General features: G+C 33.8%; 1 protein-coding gene and 1 long non-coding RNA gene across 2 annotated transcripts; both read right to left on the bottom strand.

The window, feature by feature from the left end:
• Window positions 1–4,381: 4,381 nt before the first annotated feature.
• LOC127721513 (uncharacterized) lies at window positions 4,382–6,205 on the bottom strand. Its single transcript, XR_007991275.1, has 2 exons — window positions 6,042–6,205; window positions 4,382–4,869 (listed from the first exon to the last, which is right to left on the bottom strand). It is a non-coding gene; the product is annotated as an uncharacterized LOC127721513 (long non-coding RNA).
• Window positions 6,206–7,400: 1,195 nt separating this feature from the next.
• LOC127721503 (uncharacterized) lies at window positions 7,401–18,465 on the bottom strand. Its single transcript, XM_052228268.1, has 6 exons — window positions 18,281–18,465; window positions 17,243–17,345; window positions 16,106–16,251; window positions 12,609–12,711; window positions 11,419–11,558; window positions 7,401–7,530 (listed from the first exon to the last, which is right to left on the bottom strand). The coding sequence occupies exons 1-6, from the start codon at window positions 18,327–18,329 to the stop codon at window positions 7,418–7,420; spliced, it is 654 nt and encodes a 217-aa protein (XP_052084228.1). The 5' UTR covers window positions 18,330–18,465; the 3' UTR covers window positions 7,401–7,417.
• Between the last annotated feature and the right edge of the window lie 439 nt (window positions 18,466–18,904).

The following is an 18,904-nucleotide window of genomic DNA, read 5'->3' as shown; positions in this document are numbered from 1 at the left end:
ACTCAGTCAAATCATTATCTCTTCTTAAAAAGGCATTTATGTTTTAAAGTTCGATAGGTCAATGAATATCAGAAAGCGTTTCGACTTCGCCTTATTCTTTTTTTCATGAACTCTTCGAAGGAATCGACCTATGCCAAACACAATTCGCTACGCTAACGCTACCCCTGACTATATATATGTATATATATAGTATATATGAGGAAGGCTAATTTAGAGTGACGCATACAGAAATGTCGACGGGAAAAAAAGGATGTGAATGCTCAGTATAGCTGAAATAGCTTTTTCGGCGCAGCATCTTTCTTCCGTTCATCTGCGCATTATGAACAGTTTTGATAAAAATATTGGAGAAATTACAACAAATGACACAATGAAAGCCAAACTCTGTACCTTGATCGATTTAGTTCTGGAGCTATCATTAGTGTAGAGTAGTACAAAAATGTGTACTGGTCGGAGCTGGAACCGTCGGGCCGTTTTAGTGAAAGTGTACGTTAAATGCGTAAACCCTGGAAGACGATCTTTGATATCGTACAGCGGCAAATATTACTTTAGAATAAAATGAGATGTGTGGTATACGCAAAGATTTAGCAACCCAACCACAGGCACTTGTTTCATGCGACTGTAAAGATCAAAGAAGGAGGGAGATTGCCTCCAAGAAATGGGGGTGGGGACCTTAACCACTGCATGTGAAACAAGTGTCTGTGAACTCGAGGACATATAGATAGCAACATACAGTTTTCAAGAGAAAACCGGTGTCTACACGATATCTGACAAGCTCTTTCTAAATCGCCTCGAGTTTAAAAAAGAAGTTAATAAATAATAAAAAAAACAATTATTTTTATAGTTTGTTCTTATGTTGTACTGTTGCACCTCTGTCCCAGGTTAGGGAGAGGGTTGAACGCTCACAAATATGTTTAACCCCGCTACATTCATTATGTGCCTGTCCCAAGTCAGGAGCCTGTAGTTTCGTGGTTGTCGTTGGTTCATGTCCGTCATATTTGTTTTCGTAAATTGTTTTGTTATAAATTAGGCCGTTAGTTTTCTCAATTGAATTGTTTCATATTTTTCATGTCGGGGCCTTTTATAGCCGACCATACTGTATGGGTTTTTCTCATTGTTGAAGACCGTATGGTTGCCTATAATTGCTTACATCCACTTAATTTAAACTTTGGTGGATAGTTGTTTCATTGGCAATCATACCACATCTTTTTATTTCTATATAGATTTGCCATTAACACCAAATTCTGAAAATAAAAGACCTAAATATATGATTGATTGATTGACTGATTGGTGTTTAACGCCACTTTCAACACTATTGTCCTATTTCGTGGTGGTCAATTTTTATTGGTGGAGGAAGCAGGAGTTCCCGGAGAAAACCACCAACCTTCGATAGGAAAACTGACAATCCTAGTCAATTAAGATTGGAGTTGAGTGCACCTGCCCCGTGCGGGATTCGAACTCACAACCTCAGTGTTGACTGGCTGGTGATACAGTAGTTGGACTACTTAATATATGAAACAAGACAAATAATGACGAGATTCATGACATAGGGAGAACCATACCTTGTTCATGAGAATCCCCATATGGAATTTACTGACCCCACATATATCGTTTTAGGTCACTAGCACACTGTGTAACGAATTTATCTTACCGACTATCTTAACATGTGGTATTTAGACTAGTGGCCTATCAAAGTGATCAAGTCTTCAATACCGTTAGTAGTAAGTACCTACTTCCATTGATCTATACAAAAAACAAATGCCAACAATAACAACTTGTTAGCTTTAAATGTGTTTTATCAGAGACATATATACACAGAGATTGGCAACTCCGTGAAATCCCGTTAAAAAACGCGGCCCGGAATGAGATTCTCGTCGATAATTATTCTACAACATGTAGACAAGTCAGGGATGAATAACCTCGATAGCTAATCAAGAAAAGTAATAGGAAAACTTATTTCAGATCAAATAAATTCTTTTTCTAAAAAACTACTTGAAATAATATATTATATAATAATATTTTTTTAATGTATTTGATTGAGAAAATATTTTTTTCTTTTTTTCGGCATTTCTTTTAATTTAAAAAGTAAAATCTGGTAATGATCATGATATTACAAGAAACATTTCTTTGCTAAAGTTTGCTTCTAAATTACACAGTGAAATTATGTGTGTCCGATTTTCCGGTCATTATTTCCTTAGAGTTGTGACTGTGGATTCACAGGTGTGCGATTACGCAAATTTATTGCCCTCCGATCACCTGAATTTTGCCGGAGGTGAAGTTCTAAGTGGATTGTTACTTGGTAATTGTTTTTACAACTAAACAAATTCTGACATTATTTTAACCATGACCAGAACTTTATTTTAACAGAAACACTGGGCTATACTATGAATAGGGTAAACGGACAGAAAGTCACAGGACATAAAGTCACAAATTGGATAGGACAAAAAGTCACAAATAATGTATTGACAATTGTTTGATTATATAAGAGAAAGATCTTCAAATAATATATTTTTTTACAGTTATTCATTTTTAAGTTCAGGAAATTGTTCATAAGCCTTGATAAATGAAAACTTATTAAATTTTAATCATGCAAATAATATATTTCTTGGCACCATGAAGCCATTTAAGTGCCAAACCACTTTGACATTTTGTTATCATAACAATTATTTGATCATCATTGATATTTATTGAATAAATTTTTAATTACAAAGTTGCTTCATATATTATAGTTCAATAAAAAATCAAAAAATTATTTTTAAAATTAGTGTTTTCTTGTTCAGAGAAAAATAATCTCAAAACTGAATTGTGACTTTTCGTCTGTGACTTTTTGTCCGTGACTTTTTGTCCTGTGACTTACTGTCCTACATTCTACTATAGTATTCAATCAGGAACAAAAATAGTCATTTAACATGTCAAAAAAAAAAAGAAATCAGAAAGCAACTTTTGTATATAAAAAAAATATGTAGCCAGTAGAATTTTGTCTCGTGGAAAACGGATTTAAATGATTACTTTTTGATTGACCTACAATTACATTATTTGTGGAACCTTTGCATGAATTTCCTAAATGAACGTACATTATGTACAGTGTTGTCGAAATCACTATTTTTGCTGTCATGAAATATTGAATATGAATCTGTCATTATTTGTAGTTTTTTATAGACTTAATATCACAGACCCTGATTAAAAACAACGTGTATCATAAGTGCAGTAAAATGCTCTGCTGAACTGTAGAATTTTAATGTTCTGTTTCATAGACCACAGAAGTACTGCAACATCCTTATCTTTACTCTTTCCTATCGGGTAGTGAAACTCGAGTTTGAAATTAGAAAGATTTAAAATTGAAGACAAGTTTTATCTGATCTTTTGTGGGTTTATGTTTCGGTGCAGTGCTATGTGGGCTGTTATTTTCTTTTCATTTGTCATTTTTTTATCTGTGTTACACGACCTTGTACTTTTTGTATTGCCCCTTGACATCTCCTGCTTCTGTTTAAACCTTTACCACTAATATCTCATCTGGTTTAAATAAAATAGTGTCTCATTCCCGGAATTTGTTATACAGGAATTCATTGCAATATCAGTTTTTTATAAGCATATAAACTGCTTGGTCTCTTCACACAATTTATGTTTAGGACGAAATGCATCAATAGGTACATACATGTACCAGGTCACCAATATATAAGTACACGTTATGTGCTTTTGACCTCCACAAGAATTCTTAAACATTCATAGATGTGCAAAGAATATTTTTGTCGTTGGGTTGTTGTCTCATTGACATATACCTCACATTTCTGAATAGTCATAACAGCTGTGCCTTTTCAATTTATTGCAGAAAATATTTGCATTAACATTTTTCAAAATAGGCGAGGTGAAACAGTGATCACAGAATGAGGACATGTAAAACTGAAACAACACAACACAACAGATCAATATAAACAAGCACCATTGCTAAAGGACTGAAACAAACATAGATGATGACTAATATGAGCGACTAGTAGTGTACAAGTAGAGTAAACATTTCTTAATTGCTTCTTATTCTACACATTTTGTCATTTCATGTAAACAATTAAATATGTTATTTTCCGAGGAGAGGAAGGAATTTGTGAAACGAAATATTTTGCCTTTAGTACTGTCAAGTTATATATTCACAGGAGTGTTGTTGAATAAATGAACATTTTCCCTTTTTTACATTATGCTACCTTTATGCTACAAAGGTAGCATTTCCATTCTCATGATATACAAAGATATTATAGAGTGGCCTTCCAATGATAGTCATACATGTAAATCATTGTCTCATTGGCAATCATACTACATCATCATATTGTTATACATGTATGTAAAAATTATGTACATGTATACTTTGTAAACGTAAAGAAGACAAATGAAGTTGAACACAAGATATTTATTTTCATTTTTATCCGTATAGTCTCTGCACAACTGCCACTTCTGTTTCAAATTCAATAGATTGAATGCAGAGTCTTGTATTTATTCTTAGTTCAATGATGTCACCATCACTTGCACAAAAATCGCATACACATGTACATCAAGTTTGGCATATGAACTATGATATTTGAACTACAATAATGTGGTGTTTTCACAGTCAGGATAAGCACATGTCATTTTCTCTCTTACAAAACCATTTTTTAGTATCACATTGATAGTAGTACATGTAATCGGTCCACTACATGACTGTGCAGTAACATTTGAAAAAAGTCATCACTAATAGTTGTTCTTGTCTGCCAGGGAATCTTTTTTTTTCAATCAGAAAGGCTAGGGAGTCCTACATTCAGCACATGTATGATATTACATCTCTTGTATGCTGCACTGTTAGGTAAATTTGATCAACATCTTTGTTCTTTTATAACATGCAGGATCCTGTTAAACAAAAAAATGCTGTCAGATACTGAATGTAAATATACATGTATATAAACTTGTAAATGTCATCAAAGTGGTGGAAATAATGAAAAAAACAATTTATATACACAAAACCGGTATGACTTGGGAAAGTAATTCCTGTGATCAATGGTGATGGGTACATTTGTTCTTTAAAGATGGACAATTTTATAAACTGTAGCCATGGACAGGTGCCTGTCTTTATATTGAAGAGAATGAAAATGGCTGACAGCTTGAATGGTCATTTTTAATTGTAAATTGCATCAAAGCTGGTGAAAATATGGAAAAAAACAACTGTTAAACACAAATCCAGTATGTCATAAGAAAGTAATTCATGTGCTGGGAATAATTATTCTCTAAAGATGGAAAAGTTTATTGACTGTAGACATGGACAGGGACCTGTCTTTATATTGAAGAGAATGAAAATGGCCGACAGCTTGAATGGTCATTTTTAATTGTAAATTGCATCAAAGCTGGTGAAAATATGGAAAAAACAACTGTTATATACAAATCCAGTATGTCATAAGAAAGTAATTCATGTGCTGGGAATAATTATTCTCTAAAGATGGAAAAGTTTATTGACTGTAGACATGGACAGGGGCCTGTCTTTATATTGAAGAGAAGGAAAATGGCCGACAGCTTGAATGGTCATTTTTAATTGTAAATTGCATCAAAGTGGGTGAAAATATGTAAAAAACAACTGTTATACACAAATCCAGTATGTCATAAGAAAGTAATTCATGTGCTGGGAATAATTATTCTCTAAAGATGGAAAAGTTTATTGACTGTAGACATGGACAGGGGCCTGTCTTTATATTTTAAAAATTGAACGTGGCCGACAGCGAGAATACTGAATTTTAATTGTAAATTGCATCAAAGTGGGTGATTTAATGAAAAATTCAACATATTTACACAAAACCAGTATGTCTTGGGAAAAGTGATTCATCTCATAAATGGTTTTATTCCTTTTCGAATGAAAAGGTTTTAATAAAAAATACGTCCGTGTAAAAAATTTTCATAACGTCCAGTCGGCCAAGCTTTCCCCTTATTATTGACCACAATAAAACGTTAATCGTCACAATATTTTAACGAACAATTACTACAAACTGAATAAAACAAGGTAAATAATTTACGAAATTGAAATATATACTTACATTATGCTGTTTTGAAAAGCTTGATGTAAAATAAAAATCGAAGCGGTGGTGAAATTGTCATGATCAGATGCAAAATGGCGATCTCGTTAAAGTCTCGTGTGACGCGTGTTTTTAATTGGATTTCGCTGACCACTGTTACAGTTGCCAATCTCTGTGTATATATGTCTCTGGTTTTATGAATTTATTTCAATCGTTCATAATAAATTTCTTCGTTTGTTGAAACCTTTGAGATTTTTCCTCAACACTGTGTTGTTTTTATAAAGGGACGTAACACTACTACTAACCGTGTATTGAAATAAGCCCCGCCTACTTACTCCATATGAAATATACACGGTCTCCACGCGGTTGCTTTTAACCAATCATATTCCTTGAGATGCATAGGAGGTAAGATAAACGAATATACCCTTCTTTGTAAATACAGTAGGCCAATTAGTCCTGTTTGTTGAGTCGGGAATTTTTATGATACCAACTAACAAGATAACAGTCTACAGGAAGATATATAATTCTTCTCAGGCACATTTGACTAGAAACCTGCCAGTCCTTGCTCTTATTCCTTATGCCGTGTTCTTGACAACAGACACTTGTTATGTCTTCTTAAGATTCTTTTGTGAAACTGTTGATTCTAAATATATCTAAACTATGTATGGTGCGTCGAGTCGAACTTATGTCCACCATTAACTTCAAAAATGGCCTTTATATAATTCAAGCGACTGGGAATCGATAATAAACTGTTTGAATAGCCGGATTATTGTATAAACAAAGCACTAAAAAGTTTGTTTTAACAGATACATGTCCTAATTTATATGAATTGGTTAAAATGTACCGGTTTGAGAGATGATTGGCTATGTGTAGTTCAATTCAATGTTAAAAAACAACAGGAGCATAAATAATCTATGATCTATTATGCATAGAAATATTTGCCACTGGACATTTAACAAACAACAATTATCGGTTATTAGACCTTCGTTTACGTCATTACTCTCTCTGAACAAATGAACTTTTTATAACACAATAACTTGTGTATCTGCCCTACGCAAATGTTGATCAAAGGGAATGTTAGGTATGTCAATTCGCCGCTTAAGAATGTAAATGACTATGGGTTATTTCATTGTTCGTACCCTAAAATGAAAATAAAGTCACGTCGTTGGTTGAAATTCCATTGTTTGGGATGTTGTCATCCAATCACAACGTTTTGGTGTTCGCTTTTGAAAATATTACCCATAATGCATCAGATTTTAATTTGAAATGGCGAATGAACATTTAAGCGACGACACAATAACCAAAAGACATCTTGGCTTTGTTTCGCTAACATTGTACTTTATTTGATAAAATTTTATAATAAACATTTCAAAGACTGTGTACAAAAAACAATTTTATTAAAGAATCACGAAAACAAAAGGTAAACAAAGAAAGAAACAAAAGAGTTTGTAAAAATATGACGTCATCGTATCTGCAGAACTGGTATCCCCGTCCTCTGACTCTGTAAAACCTGTAAAAGTATTAAACCCACATTAAGACATTTAACTGGTGTGTAAAAAGTAAAACAACAAAAATACTGAACTCTAGGAAAATTCAAAACTGAAAGTCCCTTAAAAATGGCAAAATCAAAAGCTCAAACACATCAAACGAATGGAAAACAACTGTCATATTCCTGACTTGATACAGGCATTTCCTAATGTAGAAAATGGTGGATTAAACCAGGTTTTTATAGCTAGCAAAACCTCACACTTGTATGAAAGTCGCATAGAATTCCATTATATTGACAACAATGTGTGAGCTAAACAAACAGACATTATATGTAAAAATTCATAAGAGGTTTCGCGGAACCCTGTCTCTCGCCTGCGATTGCTGCTGTCAGAGTAAAAGTTTAATGCTGACTTAAAAAGTGAGTCCATTTATCAGTAAAATACAGAATTTAAAAAAAAAATCAAACATTTTCTTTGAATGCTTTTTCTTGGTATTAAAGATTAGCCTCTGTCCAAGTTTCATAACAATCCATGAAGGTGTACAAATTTATCATGTCAAAAAAATTAAATCTCAGACTGTCTGTAAATGATAACTGTAAATAAATACAAGAGTGCACACGCTGAAATATCTCGCCTTCTTTACTAATCATTGATATTATGTTGATAGTCCTAAATATAAATCTTTATTACAACTGTCACATAAACTTAACATTAACCAAGTAACCTTAACATTGACCAATGAACCATGAAAATGAGGTCAAGGTCAGATGAACCATGCTAGGCAGGCATGTACAGCTAACAATCCTTCCATACAACAAATATAGTTGACCTATTGCTTATAGTTTAAGAAAAACAGACCAAAACACAAAAACTTAACACTGAGCAATGAACCTTGAAAATGAGGTCAAGGTCAAATAAAACCTGCGTGACTGCCAAATAGATCATAAAATATTTCCATACACCAAATATAGTTGAACTATTGCATATAGTATTAGAAAAAAAGACCAAAACTCAAAAAACTTAACTTTGACCACTGAACCATGAAAATGAGGTCAATGTCAGATGACACCTGCCCGCTAGACATGTACACCTTACAATCATTCCATACACCAAATATAGTAGACCTATGGCATACAGTATAAGAAAAACAGACCAAAACACAAAAACTTAACTATAACCACTGAACCATGAAAATGAGGTCAAGGTCAGATGACACCTGCCAGTTGGACATGTACACCTTACAGTCCTTCCATACACCGAATATACTAGACCTATTGCTTATAGTATCTGAGATATGGACTTGACCACCAAAACTTAACCTTGTTCACTGATCCATGAAATGAGGTCAAGGTCAAGTGAAAACTGTCTGACGGGCATGAGGACCTTGCAAGGTACATGTACGCACATACCAAATATAGTTGAACTATTGCATATAGTATTAGAAAAAAAGACCAAAACTCAAAAACTTAACTTTGACCACTGAACCTTGAAACTGAGGTCAAGGTCAGATGACACCTGCCCGCTAGACATGTACACCTTACAATCATTCCATACACCAAATATAGTAGACCTATGGCATACAGTATAAGAAAAACAGACCAAAACACAAAAACTTAACTATAACCACTGAACCATGAAAATGAGGTCAAGGTCAGATGACACCTGCCAGTTGGACATGTACACCTTACAGTCCTTCCATACACCGAATATACTAGACCAATTGCTTATAGTATCTGAGATATGGACTTGACCACCAAAACTTAACCTTGTTCACTGATCCATGAAATGAGATCGAGGTCAAGTGAAAACTGTCTGACGGGCATGAGGACCTTGCAAGGTACGCACATACCAAATATAGTTATCCTATTACTTATAATAAGAGAGAATCTAACATTACAAAAAATCTTAACTTTTTTTTCAAGTAGTCACTGAACCATGAAAATGAGGTCAAGGACATTGGACATGTGACTGACGGAAACTTCGTAACATGAGGCATCCATATACAAAGTATGAAGCATCCAGACCTTCCACCTTCTAAAATATAAAGCTTTTAAGAAGTTAGCTAACGCCGCCGCCGCCGTAGCCGCCGCCGCCGGATCACTATCCCTATGTCGAGCTTTCTGCGACAAAAGTCGCAGGCTCGACAAAAACGAAGTCCATCTATCAGAAAAATACTAAAAATGAAAAAAATATAATTTCAAAGGTTTGCTTCAGACATTTTCTATTAATCATTAAAAAGCTACTGCCAAAGTTTCATAAAACTCTACGAAGGTTTGACAAAGTAATTGATGTGTAACAAACTTTCACCCCAGACTGTATCTACTTGTTAACTGTAAAAAAAACTAAGTCCATTTATCAGTAAAATACGGAAAAATAAAAATAAATATTTTCGAAATTTTCGATGACTAAAAAACTTTAACCACAGACTGAAACCTAAATGTTGGCGCCGCCGACGCCCGACACGAAATATATTTGCAGGCTCGACAAAAATGTCATAAACTGTTAACACAGAGATATGTCTCGCCTTTTTGTTATTTCGATGGTAAAATGCAAATGTTGAAATCAAAATAGCAATACATGCAATTACATATGTAAGTTACGCAAAATATTTAAGGTCAATGAACCATGACTGAGTTACAAGGTCAAATAATCTCATGGAAATGAGATGTGCCATGCTTAAACAAATGCATACCAAATATCTTTGACCTACCGCTAGTGGTTGCCAATTAACTGACCTAATCACAGACTCATACATGTACACTAAGAAAAAAATTCAAAGTCAATGACTGAGGGGACGGGGCCATATAATCTCCATGGAATTGAGATGTGCCTATGCTAATAGAACTGCATACCAAATATCATTGACCTACCACTAGTGGTTAACCACAAAACTGACCTAATCACAAGCTAATACATGTAAACTGGGCAAAAGTTTCAAAATCAATATACCATGACTGAGGCGGTGCAAAATAGTCTCTATGGAAATGAGATGTGCCAATGCTAATACAACTACATACAAAATATCATTGACCTACCACTAGTGGTTCCCCACAACACAGACCTAATCACAAACTTATACATTGTTGACGCCGCCGCCGGAAACAGCATAATTATGTCTCGCGTTTTAGCTCCGTCAAGGCGAGACAAAAAATTTGGGTACAGCAGTCAACATTGTTATGTAATCTTAATCACTATAAAAAAAGATGTAACAGATGAAAAGAGTCTGTAAAATGAAAGATAGCTGTTTATTTGCTATTTTGATGATAAAAAGGTAATATTGTACTATTTCATGGAATTTTATGGCATAAATATCCATGCATCATATTGAAGCAAACATTGTATCGATAATGAAAATCATGTGCTGTTCAATAGGTTTAGATGTGAATTTACATAGACTACCATTACAGCCAAATATGTGGTATCATTACGGCCAAAGATGACGTCTCGACGATAAGCCATACCAAGGTTCCATGCGAATCCAATTGTCTTTTTCACTCTAGTATTTATCTCGATGTCAAAAGCTATTTTATTTTCATTATCACAGTCATTTTTTTCTCCATTGCAATTCAAATCGTATGCTATCAAATTGACAATCGTTTATTTTTTTTAAATCTTCAGTGGGAAGTGTGTTTATAAACGTTTGGTCTCGATTATACCTGCTTTAGCATTCATCCGACTATGACATCGGTATCATAAAATGTGATAAATGCAGAGACTTTCTACAAGTAATACACCAGATGCTGGCTTACCAAGGGGGCTCTTTTTTAAATTCCTGGATCAGCACCTGACCTTAATTAGATGTTTTCTACACGGGATCATTCATATTTATATAGTTAAAGGATCAGTAAACATTTTTTACGTATATCTAAGCAGAAAATAAACATGTATGACCCATATGTTTAGGGCTTTACCTGGGCAATTGGCTTGCTGTTTAGTGGATCCCTTCCACATATCTATATTAGACTTGATAATACCATCCATAACACTGTTGTCACAGGATTCAGTTGTATTAATGTTGTCTTTGTAGCAATTTATGTTATCTAAATATATGCTGAAAAGGATGAACAGTTCAAGAAAGTATTAGAAAGGAAACTAAATAGGAGGCAGGCAAGCGCCTAAATCACGTTTCAAATATGCCAAATTGCTATTTCTTTTATCTTTTTTCAAAATCATATTTTTTTAAAAACAAGTTAGGTATTTAAAGATATGGAGAACATTCAAGTTAATCAATAGACTATTTTCATATTACCGATTTTGACTCCGGAGTTTAATTTCCCCCCGAATTGCACTGATTGTAAGCTTGGATTTACTTCTTTTAGGTGCTCCTACGTAACCGAGTAATAGCATGTCCTACCACAGAGTTGGTAACATGTCGAAAAATTATAAACTCCGAAGTCAAAAGTCCGTAAAATGAAAATTGCCTATTTAAAATTTGACATTCCTAGCTTTTAAACTCCCTCAGATTTTCAGCATAAATTTGATTTTCAAGAAATTAGAAATCACTTGCATTTTACCCTTATGTTCTTGTTTTACCCATGACAGACATGTTGATGGATTGATGGAAAAAACACCATAACTTTACACTAAATACTGTAAGGGTTAATAAAGTCAAGTTTGGTGGAAATTGGTCCTGTCTTTTACGACGACTATCGACACCAAGATTTAGTGATGTCACATTGTCCATGGAGATAGATGAGATAAAATAGTGTTCATCAGTTTATGACTGACGTAATCTTTTTATATACAATATTTCTTTTTTTCAAAATGTGTGTTTTTAAAATTGTGTTTCCTTTGAACTTTCAGTACACACTTGTAGAAAGATGTCTCCATCATTGTCTGAATTATAAAAACAAGAAAATAAGAAAGTTTCAAGCACGTAAGCGGCACGGCACGCGCATGACAAGATACACAATGAAGAACAGTAATAAAAGTGTTATTTCAAACACCTGATTGTAATTCTTTCATCAGAAAGTCGATGCTTGTTATGCATAAGTAACTTTTTCTCCATAGTTTCAAGGGCCAAAAAGGTGTGTCTGCTTTGCATTGATGCGTGTTATATACAGCCAATGACGATAAAAAAGAAATCGGCGGGAAAACTCACCTACAGTTTCCCGTCTGGACAAACTGGTAATATACAGATTCACATATTACAGGAAGGTAGTAAAGTATTGACACAATATTGCTGCATGATCTCTGTGGTATACCTAATAAAATATAACAATTGATTGATTGATTGATTGTTGGCGTTTAACGCCACCTTCATTACCGTTTGAATTCTATTGATTGATTAAATGATTGGTGTTTAACGCCACTTTCAACACTATTGTGCTATTTCGTGGCGGTCAGTTTTTATTGGTGGAGGAAGCCGGGGTGCCCGGAGAGAACCACAGACCTGGTTTGAATTATAGGACGCTACATTCTATATCATTTGCCAATATGCATATGTAAATTTTCTGATATCAACAGTTTTATACGCCTAAAACTGCATGATAGAATTATATACTTTAACTTTTTATGCTAAACTTCTATTAAACGGAAATAGCATATGTCAACGTATATTTGTTCCACCTAACAGAAGTTCCACTGGAAACTTTGTTATAAACAATGTCATAATATCTGTTCCTGTTGGAACAAATATTATATACCATTTATTCCGTTAGGAACATTTACTGTAATATTTATTCCAGTAGAAATAATATTCCAGAATATTGTTTCCATTTGGAACTTATATTATGAAGGAACTTCTATTCTGTGACAGCATCTACGGTATACGGGCAATAACTCTAACTAACCTGTGGTATACTTTTAAAATTTTTGATCGCTATTTTTTCATTGTTAATGTTTTTTGTTTTGTCATTTAAGTTTTATCTGGAAAAACTCCAAGCACTGAGATACATAAATATAAACATAATTTGAATATAAGATTGAACTTTCTTTGAGACTCTAAAGCTACAATGTTAAATATGCTACTTGCATATAATATGGTAATTATCGACATGAGCACACTAATCATTTTACTCTGGTATAAATTACCTGAAAATAAAATACAAATTCAGGTCGGGAACATGGTAATGTAAGGGAGCTACCATTTGATTTTTATGGGGGGGGGGGGGGGGGGGGGGGGGGGGCTAGGATGAAATTTGAAAAAAGGCAGGACAGGAGTTTTGAGTAAAAAAATAGGCAGTATCAGCAACTTGGCAAAATAAAAAGGCAGGATGACAATTTATGTAAAAAAAAGTCAGGATAAACTAATTAAAAAAAAATGCAGGACCGAATAGAGTGAAAAATAAAAAAGCAGCACAGAGATTACAGCTATAAAAAAAATGCAGGACAACATTTTTCATCCTAGCCCCCCCCCCCCCCCCCCATAAAAATCAAATCGTAGCTCCCTAATGTAAATATCAACCCTGATTTGGACGAGACCGACACGCTCAGCTGGATTTTTAACGTGCAAGTTCAGAAGTCAACAGTTCGCGGGAAAACATGTCACCTTACCCGGACACATTATTCTGACTGTGAGCCGAACAGTCTTTGCTCTTACTCCCTGATGTCATGTGCTTAGTGGAGGAGCAGCAAATACCAATTTTAAAGTCTTTGGTTTGACCCAGCCGGGGTTCGAACCCACGACCTCCCGCACTGAAGGCGAACACGCTAACGCGAAACCACCACAGTACATGAATACCGAGGAAAAAAGTTAATGATGGTGTATGCCAACCTCCCTTACCACACGTATCTCTGTCATAAAACGACATCGAACATGGAAGGCAAGAGAAGAGACTACCAGAGATCATTAATAGTCTAGGTTAGACAGGACATGTTGAATAGATCTACAAAGTAAATAAAATTCGTAAGGGTTCCGCGGAACCCAGTGTCTCACCTACTTTTTCTGTTAATCGCAGGCTCAACAAAAATGAGGAAGTAAGTCCATAAAAATATTCCTCTTGATACTATCTTTTGATTGTAAGAAGCTTCTGTCTAAGTTTGGTAAAAATCCAGGATAGTTTATGAATCTAATAAAAGTTTAAAAACTTTAACTGCAGTCTGAATGTAATGTTAACTGGAAGAAAACAAAAGTTAGGTACAAATCCAAAATAGTATAAGAAAGTTATTAAAATTTTAAAAACTTTAACCACAGAGTGGAAAATCTAAGTCCATTTAAAAGTAAAATACGGAAAAAATGGATTTATTTTTTTACAAAATTTCCTTCTAGATACTAGCTTTTGATCATAAACAAGTTTCTGTCCAAGTTTGGTACAAATCCAAATAGTATAAGAAAGTTATTAAAATTTTAAAAACTTTAACCACAGAGTGAATGTGTTGTTTCCTGGCAGAAAATCTAAGTCCATTTAAAAGTAAAATAAGGAAAAATGAATTTTTTTTTTACAAAATTTACTTCTATATACTATCTTATGATCATAAACAAGCTTCTGTCCAAGTTTGGTACAAACCCAGGATAGTTTAAGAAAGTTATTAAAATTTTAAAAACTTTAACCACAGAGTGAATGTAATATTTCCCGGCAGAAAAACTAAGTCCATTTATAAGTAAAATACGGAAAAAATGGATTTTTTTTTTTACAAAATTTACTTCTGGATACTATCTTATGATCATAAACAAGCTTCTGTCCAAGTTTGGTAGAAATCAAGGATAGTTTAAGAAAGTTATAAAAATTTCAAAAACTTTAACCACAGAGTGAATATTTGTGGACGCCGCCGACGATGACGACGACGCCGACGCCGACGGAATGTAGGATCGCTATGTCTCGCTTTTTCGACTAAAGTCGAAAGGCTCGACAAAAAACCGTAGTAAGACATCGTTAAAGTAAAAAAAAAGTCAAGACATGCAGTTGAAAGTTGTGAATCATTACCCTCACAATTCCAGCTTTTTAGAAAATAAGTAAGCTTCTTTACCCTCTTGCTGCCGGAGCGAGATATGCGTCCACGTAGACTGTTCCGGAGGGACACATATGTCCATATATTTAATTCATGCAAGCAATTGTTCATCACTGTACCTCTTTCAAATAAAACACGTCACATCAAAATAAGCTTATGTACCAATACCTTATTGGTGAAATTAGCTATTGCATTCCATAAAACAAAGCAATAAGTAGTACTGGTATATATTATTGTAAAGGGGCCAGCCGAAGACCACTTCCGGATGCGGGATATTCTCGCTACGTTGAAGACGCATTGGAGGTTTTCGGCTGTTTTTCTGCTCTTTGGTCGAGTTGTTGTCTCATTGACACATTCCCGTTTTCATTCTCAATTCTATTAGAAGATATTGATTTTTAATAGATATGTTTCGTTTTTTTCAATTTTTCACTAAGCAGTTGTATACTGTTAATAGATATAAGAAGATTTGGTATGAGTGTCAATGAGACAACTCTCCATCCAAGTCACAATTTGTAAAAGTAAACCATTATAGGTCAAAGTACGGCCTTCAACACGGAGCCTTGGCTCACACCGAGCAGCTAGCTATAAAGGACCCCAAAAATTACTAGTGTAAAACAAATCAAACAGGAAAACCAACGGTCTTATCTATATAAAAAACGAGAAACGAGAAACACTTATGAACCGCATGTTTACAAAAAGATAACTCACATAAATTAATATCAAACTGTAGAAATTGCATCACTTCATCTTTGAAGTCCACAATCATTTGGTGTTTGTCTTTGGCCGAGCAGATCTTGTCGTATGTATTATTGACTGTATCGAATACACACATCTGTACATTATTCAGCAAATATCTATAATAAAATATAACGACAAAGTTTGAATTTACATGACGTTATACTTGCATTTAATTGTTATATTAAAATTTTGTCTTGGGCAATTCATAATTTTATTATTTGTTACAGTAAAGTTATGAATTGTCAAAGATAAAATTTTGATATAACACATTCGTAGTTAAAATATTTAAAAATGAATTTTATTTGCAAATAACATACATATTTTTCAAGTTAAAACAAAACTTACATATATTCAGCTTTCCGATATTAGTTATAGATAAATTCATGGGGAATTGACCATGGTGCATTCAATTGTTTAATGCAAAACAGACTTCCAAAATGCTTTACTTTTCAATTCAAAATAATTGATTTGGTTCAAAACATACATACATTTTAAGCAGGTAAAATAATGACTGCTTTGAAGATATCCCTCCTTTTGGTATGATTCTGATATAGTCATTTTATCCTACCCTATTTACCTAATCATCAAAACAAATAACCCTTTTCTGTAGAACATATTTCTATTCGTAACTTAGACATTGTTTTCTGCAAAAGTTACCAATGATCATTTGAAGTATCTTACTTTTATACTACAATCATCCACTTATTTAACAGTGCAAATAAATTTATGCTCTAGTTCAAATAAAGTCACCTGTTTTTTTTGCTTCCATCTTGAGCGAACGGTAATATTAAATTATTGTTTTTGTAACAGTTCATTTTGGGATCGTCTTCTCTGCGTCCCGCATTTAACCAATTTTGATTTTCATAAAAAAACATTTGAATTAAAAGAACAAAATTTGGAGCTTAAAAAAAATTTAACGAAAAGTGCCGAGTAAATATTTCAGAAGAAAAACAATATTAAAACGGAAAATATAAAATTTATTGGTACTCGATGCGAAACAATCCTGTCCTCTGTCTAATGCTCGTACACATAAATTATATATTTTTCGACAATGTACATATATTGCATACTGAGATACATATTTTCATTTCACTAGGTTTTTCTTACCCACACTTAGCCTCTGTTGTTGTTGACTGGTAGAACGAGAGAATGTCTTTTGTAGCACAATTAGTAGCAATTTCTTCGAGTTTTTTGCTATCAGTACAAATATCTAAAATTTATAAAATTATTCATTTCATTTTTAAAAATAACTATTATTAAAATGAGAACAGACAGTTCTACTGGAGTCCAGTGTTCTTTATATTAATTTAACCCAATTTGGACACACAGCAATCTAATTAAAATTCAGATCTATCGCAACTCCCTTGCTCAAATGAGGGATCTATGTTTTAATTAGATTGGACACACAGTAGATGAAGAGGACGCCAAAAGAATTATTATCAATAGCACATTATAAGAAAAAATAGATTACAATAACCAGTAAACGTAATCTTAATCAAATGTTTTAAAATTTATTAACTAATGAAGTCATACATTAAAGTTTGAAATATTGTGTCCGTCCATGCAATACAAAGGAACAACCGAGAGAAGAATGTTGGTACCATGCAAAAAGAGTCATGTGCTCAAGTTAAAATATGAAGACTACTTATATCAATATTGCTTAGATGAATATTGCAAAATTGATTTTTTTTTGCTTAACGTCCAGTGGCAAATATTATATGCATTATCATATTAAGGACGATTGCGTTTTTACAATAACAATCGAACTAGTGCAGTTTGTACACTTTGTAGGGTATGGAAATTAAAAATCCTTAAATGGTGAAAATATAATCTCAAAACAAAATGGATCAACATTATAGAGGGTCAGGATGGGGAGCCTTCATTTTTGTATTCTTAAATTTTTGGGTCATTTTTCTCTATTCTCTATCTGTTTTTTACAATTATTCCCTTAGGCTATTCTTTGATTTTCAGCTCCCCATTATTCTGTATTCTTTATCTATTTAGCTTATGTTTCTCTATTCTTTATTCATTTAGGCTATTTTTCTCTATTCTGTATTTTTTCCCTTTATTCTGCACTTTTTGCCTATTATTCTCTATTCTGTATACCCATCCAGACCCTCATTATAATGTTTGAGTTTCTCTTACCTCCATATATACAAACAGGTAACACTGTTAATACCAATAGCAGGATCATCACTCTAACACATGAGTCGACGTAATTGAGATCTTTCTGTAAAAGAAATCAGGAATAACAGGTGTTTTTACTTTTTGTATTTTTTTCCTATTCTTTATCTATTTTGCCTATTATACTCTATTCTTTATAACCGCCTCGGTGGTCTCGTGGTAGCGTGTTCGTCTCGAGTGGGGGAGGCCGTGGGTTCGAACCCCGGCCGGGTCAAACCAAAGACTTTAAAATTGGTATTCTCTGCTAAACACGCGACATTAGACTGGTCAGCTCGGAGTCGGAATAATGTGTCCGCGTAAGGTGACATATTTTCCTGCGGACTGTTACCTTGTGACAAGTTACCTTGTGAACTAGCACGGAAAAATCCGGCTCAGCGTGTCGGTCTAGTACAAAGCAGGGTTGATATTCGTATTACACAAACATGTTCCCGTCCTAAATATGCATATTAATTTGCAGCAGCCATCCATAATCATCATCATCTATTCATTACAGTTTACCAACCCACCATTCTCTTTTCTTTATTTATTCTGCACCTTTTAGTCATTATTGGTGTTTCTAAACTTTATATTTTTGTCAATTGTTTA

This window comes from Mytilus californianus, unplaced genomic scaffold, assembly GCF_021869535.1.
Source record: "Mytilus californianus isolate M0D057914Y unplaced genomic scaffold, xbMytCali1.0.p SCAF_12, whole genome shotgun sequence".
NCBI classification, from domain to species: domain Eukaryota; kingdom Metazoa; phylum Mollusca; class Bivalvia; order Mytilida; family Mytilidae; genus Mytilus; species Mytilus californianus.
The sequence above is the reverse complement of the archived record's forward strand: the minus strand, read 5'-3'. Positions and strand labels throughout refer to the sequence as shown.